The sequence below is a fragment of the Miscanthus floridulus genome, chromosome 11, assembly GCF_019320115.1.
Source record: "Miscanthus floridulus cultivar M001 chromosome 11, ASM1932011v1, whole genome shotgun sequence".
NCBI classification, from domain to species: domain Eukaryota; kingdom Viridiplantae; phylum Streptophyta; class Magnoliopsida; order Poales; family Poaceae; genus Miscanthus; species Miscanthus floridulus.
Genome location: NC_089590.1, coordinates 101,223,054 through 101,236,906, shown reverse-complemented (window position 1 = coordinate 101,236,906; position 13,853 = coordinate 101,223,054). Strand labels below are relative to the sequence as shown.

General features: G+C 44.0%; 1 protein-coding gene across 2 annotated transcripts; it reads left to right on the top strand.

Annotated features, from left to right (window-relative positions):
* Nucleotides 1-1,097: 1,097 nt before the first annotated feature.
* On the top strand, nt 1,098-11,926 carry LOC136492858 (increased DNA methylation 1-like). 2 transcript variants are annotated; one of them, XM_066488913.1, is made up of 12 exons: nt 1,098-1,493; nt 1,600-4,728; nt 4,937-5,060; nt 5,589-5,674; nt 6,154-6,395; nt 6,865-6,951; nt 7,287-7,386; nt 7,678-7,876; nt 8,001-8,197; nt 8,572-8,746; nt 9,794-10,404; nt 10,493-11,926. In XM_066488913.1, the coding sequence occupies exons 2-10, from the start codon at nt 1,648-1,650 to the stop codon at nt 8,590-8,592; spliced, it is 4,137 nt and encodes a 1,378-aa protein (XP_066345010.1). In that variant the 5' UTR covers nt 1,098-1,493; nt 1,600-1,647; the 3' UTR covers nt 8,593-8,746; nt 9,794-10,404; nt 10,493-11,926. The 2 variants fall into 2 exon arrangements, with proteins under 2 accessions (XP_066345010.1, XP_066345009.1); XM_066488912.1 differs by lacking the exon at nt 10,493-11,926 and having other exon boundaries at nt 9,794-10,487.
* Nucleotides 11,927-13,853: the final 1,927 nt, after the last annotated feature.

The window sequence follows — 13,853 nt, the reverse complement described above, 5'->3', positions numbered from 1 at the left end:
CATTTTCCAACAACCTACCTCATAGTTCAGCTTATAAATTACCCCCGTTCCAAATTATAAGACGTATATATTGGCTTTTTTGGATATATATTACTTTTCTTATATGCCTAGAGTCTAGACATGGTGTATATTTAAGTGCATGACAAAAGCTATGTATCAAAAAAAGCCAAAACATCTTATAATTTGGAATAAAATGAGTATTTTATGAACTATTAAACCACCAGACTTATGAAAAGGTTATTAGTTATCTCACTTCACTACTGCAGCCATTCTTCTAGCTTATAAAAAAATAACTGATCAAACGAGCCTTAAATAATACTACTAACATAGCAGAGAAAAAGAAAATTGAAGCCATACAGCCCGTTCAGCTGGTACACAAAACTACTGTGTACTAGTTTATTCCAGCTGGTTTTGGCTGATTCAATAGTGTTCTGTGAGAGAGAATAAGTTGAGATAAGCTGAAACAAGCCGAGCCAAACACGCTGATAGATAGAATAGTCTTCTCCCTGATTGATTGAGAAAAGAAAGAAAAAGGCAAATCGAGTATGCATGCAAGATAACAGCCTATTAGTTTGCTCGTATACGATCATGGATTATAAGCTGGAACAACATTTTTCTCTTACACCAAATTAGCCAACAATAAATAATCCACGATCGTTTACGACCTGCTGAACAGGCCCCTCGTGTTGCTCTGGCCTATGGACAGCGTAGGAGTAGGGTTGCATTTTGGGTGTTTGGTTTTTGAGGCAGAATGTTTCAAATGAGCAAGGGGCTGCTTAGTTCCACTTTACTTTGCCAAAATTTTCAAGATTCCCTGTCACATCGAATCTTTGGACGCATGCATGAAGCATTAAATATAAATAAAAAATAAAACTAATTACACAGTTTAGACGAAATTCACGAGACGAATCTTTTAAGCCTAATTAGATTATGATTAGACACTAATTACCAAATAACAACGAAAACGCTACAGTGTCGTTTCGCCAAAAAATTTGGCAACCAAACAAGGCCCAAGAGGGCCAGATGCCGCTGGCTATTGGCTATTCTATTTTTCACATGTCTGCCTGTCATCCTTCGCATCATCGGCATCACTCATCACGAAACAAACGCAAGGGAACCAACTTGCAGCAAGCCTAGGGAAGGGAAGCGAAGCGACCTCTCTCTTGACCTCTTCTCCTTCCCCCAGCTCCACTGCGGGCCGCCGTTGCTTTGCTTGCTTTTGCTTCACTTCCACACCCACACGCCCGCCCCGCCGCCGGCGCTCAGCTACCAAGCCAAGCCAAGCCGCCGTCCCCTGCCCTCTCTCCTCTTCTCCTCGGCCTCGCCAGGGCGGGGCGCCCAAACCTTGACAGGAAGGCAGAGGCAGCAGGCCGCTTCCCCTCTTCGCTCGCCTCGGATCTCGCCCCCGATTTGCTCGATCCAGCGCAGGCCACTCGAGACTCAGCTGCTGCCCTCTGCATCCGACCCGACCGCCGACCGCCCATTTCGCTCAGGTACAGACCACTTGCCTGGAATGGCTGGATCTCACGTTCTTCTTCCCCCGCGGGGTCACCGACCAAGCTTTAGCTGCTCACTCCGCTCTCCAATTCAACTCTGCAGGCTCGCTAGTCCCTACCCTAGCTACTGCTAGCTACCACTACCACTAGCATGGCCGCCGCGGGAGGCCACGCGGACGACATGCTGGGCTTCAAGGAGGACGACGCCATGCGCTTCATCTTCGGCGAGGACATCATGGGAATGGAGGACCACGCCGCCTTCGACAGATCGCTCTTGGAGCTTCAGGTTTTCAAGGAGGTCTTCTGCGGGGCCGCCGACAACGCCGCCACCACCCATCTGCCCGCCGAGATGGACCTTGGATTCGTCCACACCGCCACCGCTGCCCACCTCAAGGCCACGGAGACGTCGCCCGTTCCCTTTCCCTCCCATGCGCAGCACCAGCACCAGCCTGCCGCTGCCACTGCTGATCCACACCCCAGAATGGATCATAGTAGTCAGCCAAACAATGGGCCTCACCACGACCTTCATCTCCAGGTTCAGGAGCATGCACACCCTCGTGCGCAGCAGAACGGGGCCGACCTGGATGCTGCTGCGTTTTTGCAGCGATTCATGGGTTCCTGGCAGCCTGGGGATAAGTGTGCCACTCATCTACTCGGCCTCTCCGATGACCAACACCAATTCTGCCTCTCCGATGACCAAAACCAATTCATCGGCGCAGATGCTGCTCACAGCATTTTGGATGTGCACACGCAAGATGTTGGAGCTGGGATGTGCAACGCGCTCGGGCTGGGTTGCAGCAGCAGCAGCACTAGCGCGGTCGATGACCCCATGCCTTCCTACATAGAAGCACTAGCGGAGATTTCTGAATTCCAGAGTGCCACTCTCCTTTCAGATCCCTTTTTGCATCAGTGGCTCCAGGATCAGCAGCAATTCCCTAGCAATGCGTGCTTCGCTTATGATCAAGGCCTGATGGATGACACCACTTATCCCCTATGTGCAAGTACAAAGGATTTCTCTGACAGAGGGGGAGTAGAGCAGCATCTGTTTTATAGCGAAGAAGCTCATAGTACTCCGGCAATACCTCAGCAGTCCCGGTTTTGGTTCAGCCCTGGTCAGTTCACCCAGCTCGATGGCGCCATTTGCCAGAACGGCACCCATGATGCGAATATTAGTTGCCTGGATGAAATTGATGTTCATGGATGCGGCAGCGCAGTACACTCTGGCCCGGCAGCTGCTGTTTCCAAGAAGGCACTGGGCAGGGATATTCCTGACCAGCTGGAAGCACATGCACATCGCCTTTTCAAGGACGCTGGATGGACTATTAAGCCACGGAAAAGGAATGACAGGGCTAAGATGGCGTCCTACTTCACAGCTCCAAACAGGGAAGCGGTTCATACCTCACTAACCCAGGCTTGGAAGTTTTGTGGCAACAAGTTATATGAAGCTTCCCCAGATTCAGAAAGGGGAAGGTATCCAAAGGAGTGGTCAGATGTTGATGCGTTTTGGAAGGATCTCACAGATACAATGGCCTATGTTGATAGGATGCTTGCGAACCAGCAAAATGCACTCATGCTTCTTCAGCGCTGGCAGATCCTGGACCCTTTTGTAGCTGTTGTGTTCATCAGTAGGAAAATCACTGCTCTGCAGCAACATAAAACTCTTAGAGCTGTCGACAGTTCAACTTTTGTTCTTGATGGCAGCTCAGATATGTCATTGGAAAGTAAGACCATGCACAAAGCCAGTGAACTTTTGGCAAGCCGAATGATTCAGTTGACTCCACTGATCACAGACTCTGATTGCAGCACACTTGCAACTGAGAGCTACAATGGCCATCAGTCTTTACAAAGCTGTCATGATGTGGAAGACAGCAACGATAGGGATACGAACCCAAAGCTTTCCTGCAACGAGAGTCTGAATTACAATGCAACTGACCATACAAAACTTCACATCGATGCAAGTGACCAGACAAAACATCACATCGATGCAAGTGACCAGACAAAACATCACATCGATGCAAGTGATGATGGAAGGCAAACTTATGCTCAACCAAATGCTCTTAATAGCTCTGTAAAAAAGTCAAGGAACAAATCGAAAAGGACATTTGATATTAGCTCAGCTGGACTGGATGGGACCAATGTAGCAACCATGGACATGGCTGACCCAGGAAATACCAATGCCTTTGAGGAGCACGGTATGTGTTCAGGTTTTGGCACACTAAAAGACGATATGAAAGCTGAAACAAAATCAGAAAAGCTAGATAAAGATGACCAAAGCAGGAAGTGTGACATGCTCCTCTCTTCAGTGAGCAAGCAACTTAAGGATTACAATACATTCCCAGAAACTCACTGTACTACAAGGGAGTCACAGTCAGATGCCACAGCGTTCTGCCATGATGTCAAGGTCTGGAAAAAGATACTCCCATCCCATGGAGAATTTTATGAGGATTCACAAAGTGATCCAACAGGAAATACTGTACCTGTTGAGTTATCCCATGAATCTAGTGCTGATGTTCTGGGAACTTATCTAACATGTGACTCACAAATCTGCAAGAGAGGCACTGCCAAAATGAAACCAAAGGGTTGGTTGAAGTACATGAAGAAAAGACCTCGTGAGTTGCGGATCAATGATGAGGACCTTTTGATCACAGCTATAGTGAAAAACAATGATCTTGGCACCTGCCATAAATTTGCTTCAGGCTTTTCAGCTGCAAAGAAGTTCAAGAAGCTGAAGAGCCACAAAAAAGGCAACAAGCTAATTTCCAAAATCGGGAAAGCTGGCACAAACCTATTGGGTGGAAAGAGAGTAAGTTTGGCCCGCAAAACTGTAATCTGCTGGTTGCTTGCGACTGGCTTTCTGACCGTAAAAGATGTGATACAGTACCGGGATCCAAAAAGTAATGAAGTTATAAAGGATGGGCTGGTTACCTGGGAAGGTGTTGTTTGCAATTGCTGCAAAAAAAACTTAACCGTGTCTGGCTTCATGGCTCATGCTGGTTGTAGTCACCCACAGTCCTCATTGGGCCTCTTTCTAGAGTCTGGCAAGTCATACACTTTGTGCCAGGTTGAGGCTTGGTCTGCTGAATTTATGAGCAGGAGAAGCAATGCATGGGGTAGAAAAGTTGAGGCAATAGATGAAAGCGATGACACCTGTGGTTTCTGTGGAGATGGTGGTGAATTACTTTGCTGTGACAATTGCCCATCAACATATCATCAAGCTTGCTTGTCTGCTAAGGTATCTATTATCCAGTTTTTCATGGTGCCGTTATGTGTACATTGCTTAAAGATACATTTCATTCTGAGGTTGCTGTCCTTAACGTTGCAATGCTTTGTTCCAGAACATGTGTCGATAGCTCGATATGATATTAAATGAATCAATACTTATTCTATATGTGAAATTGTTTCCTACTTAATTAATTTTGCTTATTCCTTTACATATGCAGGAGCTTCCAGAAGGTAGTTGGTACTGCCATAATTGCACTTGTCAGATATGTGGGGGACCAGTTAGTGAAAAGGAGGTTTCGACATTCTCGGCTATTTTCAAATGTTTCCAATGCGGAGATGCATGTAAAACCTTATCTTCCCTCCACTTTGTCTTGTCATTTGCACCATTTCCCCTACTGTGCTATTGCCTTATGATGCTTAGCAGTGCTGTAGCAGAAAGTTGGTGGGTTAGTTTATGTTAACTTTGCTGCCTAACTTCAATAGTCATTACTTCATTTACGAAACAATTCCATTAGCCTGTGTTGATCTAAAAAGCCCCATTTGGTAAAAATGTAGCTCCTTCTAGAATTTTTTTTCAACTCTCACAGGAACTGCTTCAAGGAGGCTTCAAATTTTCATTGTAAAGGAGCTTATGCTTCAAATAAGACCCCCTCTAGCTGTGCCCTATTGACTTCTTATCAAGCTTCTAGCAGCTTTGAGCTGAAGCATAATTTCTTGCAAGGCCCAAGAATAAATTGATAAAATCCATAGAGTGGTTTAATGCCTTATTTAATTTAGCCACTCTTCAGTTCTTCATGATGCATTACAGATAAATTATTCCAATGCTCTTATCTGTAACTTCAATTTGAATAGTTTTGTTTCCATTGGCAGACCATGACACTTGCATTGAACTAGAGAAGCTACCTCTTGAGGATCAAATATCTCAGACATGGTTTTGTGGGGAATATTGTAAAGAGGTAACACTTATTTAACTTAGTTTGTCAAGATGATGTTGAAAGTTGCAAGATGCTTTAGTGAACATAGTCCATTTGTGTTTTTATCATACCTGCAGAAATTGTAATTCGCGTGACCCTCATTCCTCGTCATAGTCTCATAGATATAATGGATTCGTATGTTTGAATGCTTAGGATTTAGCACCAGGGACCACCTGATACTAGTACATCTACACTGCGTGGTTCACAAAATCAAACCTTCCCAGATTAAATTTGGTTAACCTCTTGGATCGCTAGTTTTTTCAATCCTCAAAGTTGGATGTCAATGTTTATGGCTATTTAGGTTAGAAGCAATCAGCACTCCATGCAACACTAGACAGCATTTATGTTAACTACTTCTTTGTGCACCTAACATACTCCGCGTCCTGGTTCCAAATATTTTTTTTTCCTTATTCTTCTCTTTCTTTTCTATTAATGTGTTTTTCTACCTTTGCTGCTAATAGATATTCATAGGGCTATGCAGTCATGTCGGGACAGACAATATTCTTGGCAGTGAGCTTTCATGGTCCATATTGAAATGCAACAATGACGGGCAGAAGCTACACTCTGTTCAGAAGATTGCCTGTCTGGCAGAATATAATATGAAATTAGCAGTGGCTCTTACTCTATTGGAGGAATGTTTCATTCGTATGGTGGATCCTAGAACTGGTGTGGACATGATACCCCATGTTTTATACAACAAGGGGTAAGTTTCCTTCATTCCTTATCCTTATGATTTTAATTTACCCATTATTTCATTACATATTCTTTTTCAGTTTATATTTTTCTGGTTTGATTTGTCAAAGCACAAGTCAAAATGATACGCGCGTGTGTGTCTAAGAATGAACAATGGTACTATGGGGATACAATCTTGAAAATTTTAGGGTTTAGGGTTTAGGGTTTAGGGTTTAGGGTTCTTCTATAATATTCATTCATGTTTTACTGGAAAATTGAACTGACAAAATTGTTGTTATGCTAAATACAGAAGAAACAATCTTTGGGATGTTCTGTTAATCAGCTGAATGATTAGCTAGTTTTATTATACCCTTTCTTTTCAAATCTACTTCAATTCATATAGGGTTCTCTCTCTTTGATATTATAGAAGAAACTGGAATATGTATATATATTTTACTGAGTAATTTCAAGGTTTACTTACATGGTTCACTTCTTATCAGATCAAACTTTGCTCGTGTGGATTATCAGGGATTCTATACTGTAATCCTGGAGAAAGGTGATGAAATTTTATGTGTGGCTTCTATCAGGTAAATTGTTTTTAATCAGGTCTTTGTTAGAAATTGAACCTACTTTTCTGTCTGAAGTATTCTTTTAATGAATTTATGCGTGTTATTTCTACCAATTTGCTCGTCATTAACTGCCGTTTTGGCTTTATCAGTTTAATATAATCTTTTACTACTAAAACATGCATGTTTTCAGCATATGCCATGTTAGCTTTCAAAAAAATTCCACATAGTATAGAATAACATAATGAGATAACCATAAACAATAATAATAAAAAATAACTATCTGTTTCTTTCATTTTCATTGTGTATTCGAGCAAAAAATACTTATAACTAAATCTTTTTTTTTTCTCATGCAGAGTACATGGGACTAAAGCCGCTGAGCTGCCTTTTATTGCTACTTCTGTAGACTATCGACGGCAAGGAATGTGCCGAATTCTAATGAACATCATTGAAAAGGTACACTGGAATAGGAAATCAGACAAAAGTACAAAACTGTACAACAGTACGGAAACAAGTTATGGTTTCCCATGACCATGTATCGCATTAACTTGGAATTCAGCTGTGTGTAAATGTTAAGATATGGTTTTCCTCCCATCTACCTGTCGGATCCATTCTTTGCTAATACCTGATTTCTTATTGAATCAATATTATTTTTTATGTTACTGCTAATAACTTTTATCTACATGTTACTGCTAATAACTTTTATCTACATGTCACTATGTGATTTCCTCATTTCCTCTACTGCAGATGCTCCGTTCATTTAATGTTAAGATGTTGGTCCTTTCTGCCATCCCAGAGTTGGTTAGCACATGGGTGTCAGGATTTGGCTTCAAACCTATCAAAGATGCTGAAAGGAAACAACTTCATAATGTAAACTTGATGTTGTTTCCTGGAACATCCTTACTAACAAAGAGATTGAATGGATTTATTATGGCCACAAAACCAGGTTCATTACCTGCTTGCTTACCACTAGCCACATTTGTGCCTTGTGGTTTATGGATTTGGGCATACCATGACCTCCTTCCATTTGTTTGTGTGCCCATAATACTCATAATTTTGAAACTATGCAGGTGAGGAAAAGGATATACATGAAGTTTCTGGAGTACCTAATGGTAAGTTTATGCCTAATGGGAAAGCAAGTGAGCATTTCGAACTCCATGACCTTGACTTGTCCGGGACAGAGTTTAAAGCTGAGGTTTCCATGAGTGGTCCATTCAGAACACTGAAACATGAATGCGGTTCAGCAGCATGGTTTCAGTCTACTAAGGTTTGGTACATCAACCCTTGAGACTTTAAGCTCTTTTTACACTTAAAAGAAAAGGATTGATGTTTCCTATATAAAAAAATATAGTCAGATGGTTGTACATAAATATCCATTTCCATTATACCGGTTTACTTGTATACATTTGTGAGCTTTGCACTTGCATGTAGTCCATTTCAGATCAGCTGTGCTGATTTACTGGTAACCTGTGGGGTTTGCGCAGGCATACAGTCCATTTACAATTTTAGTGATCTATAAGCTCAAATCTTATTAGTACTACTTTGTTTACCAGAAGCATGCTGTTCTTGTATCTCGTCCTCCAAGTTTAGCTAAAGTTCTGTGCATTATAAGGATAACTTATCCTGTATTATGCTCTGCAGGTAGCTGTTGGGGAAGTGTGATATTCTTACACACAAAATATCTGGACTCATGCCCTCCATCGACACTAGCTGCTTTGTGTTGGCCAATTTCGTCTTCCCACCTCATGGCTCAACTTAATTTGTAGCAGCAAAATCATTCAAACGCTTGCTGCTGTATGCATTCATCTTTTTCAAGGTATTTGCAAATCTTTGGCAACATTCTGTTATAACATTAGCTGTCACTTGTGGTACTTGTAGGAGTTTGTCTGTGGTGTTTTTATTTCTTGTAAGTTTGGCAATGTGTCTGTATTGCAACTTAACTCATTTTCCTTACTATGGTTTCCCTTTTAAGCACGGATTTAGTTTGGACTTGAGTCATATTAGTTGCACTCCGAACGCTAATTCTCATTATTCTTAGAATTTTCCCAGCATCTGATTAGTGGCTTGCACTACATATGTACCCACTCAAGTCTGTGTAAAGTTGTAAACCTTCTTGCTCTGCATAAGGGCTGTACGGATGTACCTTCAACCCACTCCTTTATTACATGCGACCCTGGTTTATCAAAATATCCATTCAACCATGTTACCATAGCTAACCCGTTCTATTTTCCTTTTTGGACACATGTTCAACATATACTTATAATAAAGTTATAGAATTCAATTTCTCCTGGAGGACATCTGACAGCCACTCGTTTGGCGTTCAAAAAAAAAGCCACTCGTTAACCAAGGAACAAAACAAAAGGTATATGAAATGGTATATGTGCCATCTAAGATTACACCGGATTGTTACAAAGTTCAAAGGGATGAAGCTCAAACCAATTGACATGAGTAGCCTGTCAGACGGCCAAATTAACAGCATGATAACAGTAACTCACCAGCTCTAGTTTGTAGAGTGTTTGATATATAATTCTCAATTCAAGCTATTAATATGAGGAGAGGTAGAGGAAGGCCGAAATTGACATGGGGGGAGGCAATAAAAAGAGATTTGAAAGCTTGGGATATACCTAGAGATCTATATTTGAATAGGAGTACTTGAAAAGCAGCTATTGAAGTGCCTGAACCGTGACTTGGGGCTCTTGGTGGGTTTCAACTCTAGCCTACCTCAACTTGCTTGGGACTGAAAGGCTATGTTGTTGTTGTTGTTGTATTTGTCTAAGCACCCTCTTATTGCTTTGGCTTGAAATGCAACACTTTTTTAAGGTATTAATCCAAGATGACAAACTAACTATGGCTCCTTTCTCAGTAAGTTCTAACCAGACTGTTGGGAAATGGGATGAGGCAGGCATCCAAGAATATGGATTGAGCAAAGTTGAAGAAACCACAGATTGATCTATTCTGTTCTGCATCGAGAAAATTTGAAGTTATGGAGGCCATGCTAAGACTGTCTCTCCTGGGTGAAGTGCTCTCCTGAGATAGGGTGATCGTGTGTGGTGAGTCTAATTCTGAAACAGAACTGACTAGCATATGCAACACCTGAGTTGATATTGCTTGCACGTTGAACATAGAGGATGTATTTGTACACCACGAAGCTTAATGTACAAAGTGTAACACATTCGATCCTTTTTCAAAGTAAGTCATGATAGGAAGTAATCTAAGCTGTTTGGTATACATCAAAAGGGTACTGCAGGAACATGGTAGACCTTTTGATCTGAATCTGAGGGATATGGATGATACCATGTAGCAAGCCATCCAAACTGTTGGGGGCATGGAAAAGAGAGGGTACAATATGAGGGCCAAACTTGCAGATTGGACTCTTGTCATGTTTTTTAACGGACGCAGTATATAGTTAACTACAGAGAGAAAAAACCGATGCTACTCCTGGATGCTGGCACTGATGGAATGATATGGTATAAAGTAAGTCCTCTGACCACTACATGGTTTGCTACCTTTCCTTACAAGTTTTGGGGAAATTTATTTGCCACATGTGTTGTTTGATATTTAGGTTGAGGCTACAGCAAGCCTAAGGATCCGTTTGGTTGGGCTTTTGGCTTTGGCTTTTGGCCCCAAAAGCCAAAAGCTCAACCAAATGGGCTGCTTTTGGAGGTTGTTTTTTCAGAAGCAGCTGCTTTTCCGTAGTATATTTTTGAAAGTTAGTTTGACCCTACTTTTGGCTTTTGTCTTTCTACTTTTCGAAATTGGGGGAATAAAAAGCTCTTCCATAGTTGTTTCAAGAGAGATAAAGATAGAAGGTATATTTTATACTTGTTTAACCAAATAGCTTTTAGCTTTTCTACAGCTCACTGTCCACAGTAGCTTTCCCACAGCTCACAGCCTACAGCAGCTTTTCCCCACAGCCACAGCTCAATCAAACACACCCTTAATGGCATTGCACCTGTAGGCAGTTGATGGTCATGAGTGCTAAGGTGATAAATTGGTGTTGTAATCCTTGTGGCTACGGAACGATTGTTCGGAACGAACTTGAATTCATGAAGTTTTACGAATCCTTTGGCTATTTGGTTTGTGTATAGTCGAATCTTTTGCCTCCTGTAGTAGCGGATCTGACAGCTTCCGATCCATGGCGGGCATGATCTGGCAACGTTCGTACGGAGCTCGTCATCAGCTTCCAGAGCAATCGCGAGCTTCGTCATGGTCCTGGCTCCTGGGCCATTGAGCGTCGTCTCCGCTTCCGTTGGCCGTCTTTGGAGACGGTCCTCCAAAAAAGGAGAGAAAGTTACACTAGGTTCAATTTACGTTAATCAACAAGGGAGAAACAATAAAAGATGATTCAAGTAATTGTTAGGTCTCCTTCCATTGGTTGGCATGCGAAAGGGACAATGTTGGGGTTTTTCATTTTTTTACTTCGATAATACTTCTGTGAGGTCGCCGGTCCAGGCGTGTCCATGCCGGACACGTCGCTCTGGGCCTGTGCGCCGATCGGCCCAACATCGATGTGCGGTCATCGTTGCTCAACTCGCCTCACTTGCTCACTCCCGCATCCATGCACTCAGTCCCTCACTTTCTCCCTTTCGCGGTTTGCGCCCCTCGCGCTACCCTAGCCTGGCCATGGCCGCCTCCCTGGAGCTTGGCCGCCGCCGGCGTAGTCCCCCACCCCGGCGTTCTCCTTCCCACCCTGGCGGACCCTTCCTCCACCCCGACACTCGATGTGGAAGCGGTGGCCGCAGCACGACAGCTTGCGGGCCGTCGCCATTGACCGTCGCGGTGGTCCTCGTCGTCACCATCGGCGATGGCCAGGCTCTGGAGTAGCCGCCGCCGACCTCCGGCAGCTCCTCCCCCACCCCGACAACGCCCTTCCCCCCATACCGGCGTCCTCCCCCACCGGGAGCCCCCAATGCCCGCAGATCCAGCGGCCATGGCACTCCCTCTCTCTCTCCCTATGTTGCAATTGTATATTTCAATTATTTTAGACGTTTTAGATGCATGTTGCTTTTGTTTCATATGGATGTTGCACATGTTGCATATGTTGCAATTATTTCAGAGGCATGTTGCAAAACTATGTTTCGAGTGTTTCAGATGTTTCAGAGGGATGTTTCATCTGTGTTTTCCGGACGCATGTTGCAATTGTGTTTATCTGGATATTGCATATGTTTCACACATATGTTGTATGTGTTTTATTCAGATATTGTGTATGGTTGCAATGGTTTTCAAGTGCGTTTCAGGTGTGTTTTTCAAATGTTTCAGAAGCATGTTTCAACTGCCTTTTAGACATATGTTGCAACTGTTGTATTTGGATGTTTCAAAAGTAGATCGGGTGTTGCATCTCTCCTCCCACCTTTTGCTGCATCGTCTCTCTCGGAGCCGGCAGGGCATCCATACGAACAAGAGATGGGCGATGGGCGCGGGACGAGGGAGCTGCAGCGTCGGGCACAAGCAAGGGAGCTCCGTACAGACGGACGCTGCCTCCGGAGTGGGATGGGCGCTGCTCGGAGGGGGATACACACGTCGCGGTTGGGAGCAAGGGCGCAGGCGCGTGGTGACGTGGGCGCGGCGGGTGCGCTCTCCTGTTACGCGGGCGTAGCGGACGCAATTCTATTTTGATTTACGTGAGGGGGCGTGGCGGATGCGTCGAATAGGAGCTGTGTCCGGGCGCTAGGCTCCGTTTTTGCTTAGGCGGCGATCATTGCTGGATGGAAGGAGTGTGACTCTAAAGATTAACACCACCTTCTACCTTCTTGTTCTGGAGTTGTACTATGTATTGACAAATATAAACTCAGAAGGTTCTTACAGAAGTAAAAAAAAACTATAGACTCATAAGACTATCTATGTGTCGCAAAAATAGAAAACAAACCAAAAAATGGAAGTTGTTCTGTGTATTGACAAATATATACTTAGAAGACACTGTTACAAAAATAAAAAACCATAAACTCAGAAGACTGTTGCAAAAAATAGAAAAAAATGAAGAATGGAAGAAGACACTGTGTTACAAAAAAAGGAAAAAAACTAAAAATTCAGAAGACACTGTGTTGGGAAAAAAATTAAAAATTTGGTAAGACACTGTAGCAATAAATATGTTGAGAGTGGAATTTGAACCACGCCTTTTGCACTTGGCATATAAGCCGTACTTTTTCAGCTAATAAACCGTATTTTTCTCCCGTTGTAAATCAGGCCAAGCGAACAGGGATTTTTTTTTAATTTTAACCCTGTTTTGAATATAATTTTAAATATAACACTGTCGTTTTTTTTAAAACTAACACTTTTGGCCGCGCCTATTGTCCTGGCGCGGCCAAATGCCTATATCGCGCCATGCATGGTGGCGCGGCACAGGGCTAACGTGGCGTGGGCCGGCCTGGGGGGCCGATGACGTGGCGGGTCCTGCCGCGCCACCGACCTTGGCGCGGCTGGATCAGATATATACCGCGCGCGAGCCCGCCCGCCCGAACGCCGCCGCCGCCAGCGCCCTGCCTGCGACCGCACGCGCCCGCGCCCGCCCGGCCACGCCGCGCCCGCGCCCGCCCGGCCTCGCCTTGCCCCGCCCGCGCCCGCATGGCCCGGCCTCGGCCGCTCGCCCACGCCGCGCCCGGCCACTCCCGCCGTGCAGCACCCTAGCCGTCCGCGCCACGAACGCCGGCGCGTCAAGGCCGCCCGCTCCTAAGGTACCTCCCTCTCAATTTCATTTTTTTATTATCTAGTATAGTTAGTATTTTTTGTATCCCTACGGTACCCCCACGTGCCCTCGCAATCCTCGAGCGGTCGGTGCAGAAGCAAAAGAGTTGATGATGGTCTGCTAGTGCTAGCATTTCTAGAAGCATGTAGGGGCATCGATGCTATTTTCATTGACTATTAGTGTCTTTGACCAAATTTATATAATAGCGTACTAATATTTATGATACATAATAGGTACTATT

Coding starts and splice junctions, on each gene's coding strand:
- LOC136492858 (XM_066488913.1), top strand. CDS start 1,648: ATGGCCGCCGCGGGAGGCCACGCGGACGACATGCTGGGCTTCAAGGAG. Junction 5,061..5,588: donor TTTCCAATGCGGAGATGCAT/GTAAAACCTTAT, acceptor TTCCATTGGCAG/ACCATGACACTTGCATTGAA. Junction 6,952..7,286: donor TTATGTGTGGCTTCTATCAG/GTAAATTGTTTT, acceptor TTTCTCATGCAG/AGTACATGGGACTAAAGCCG.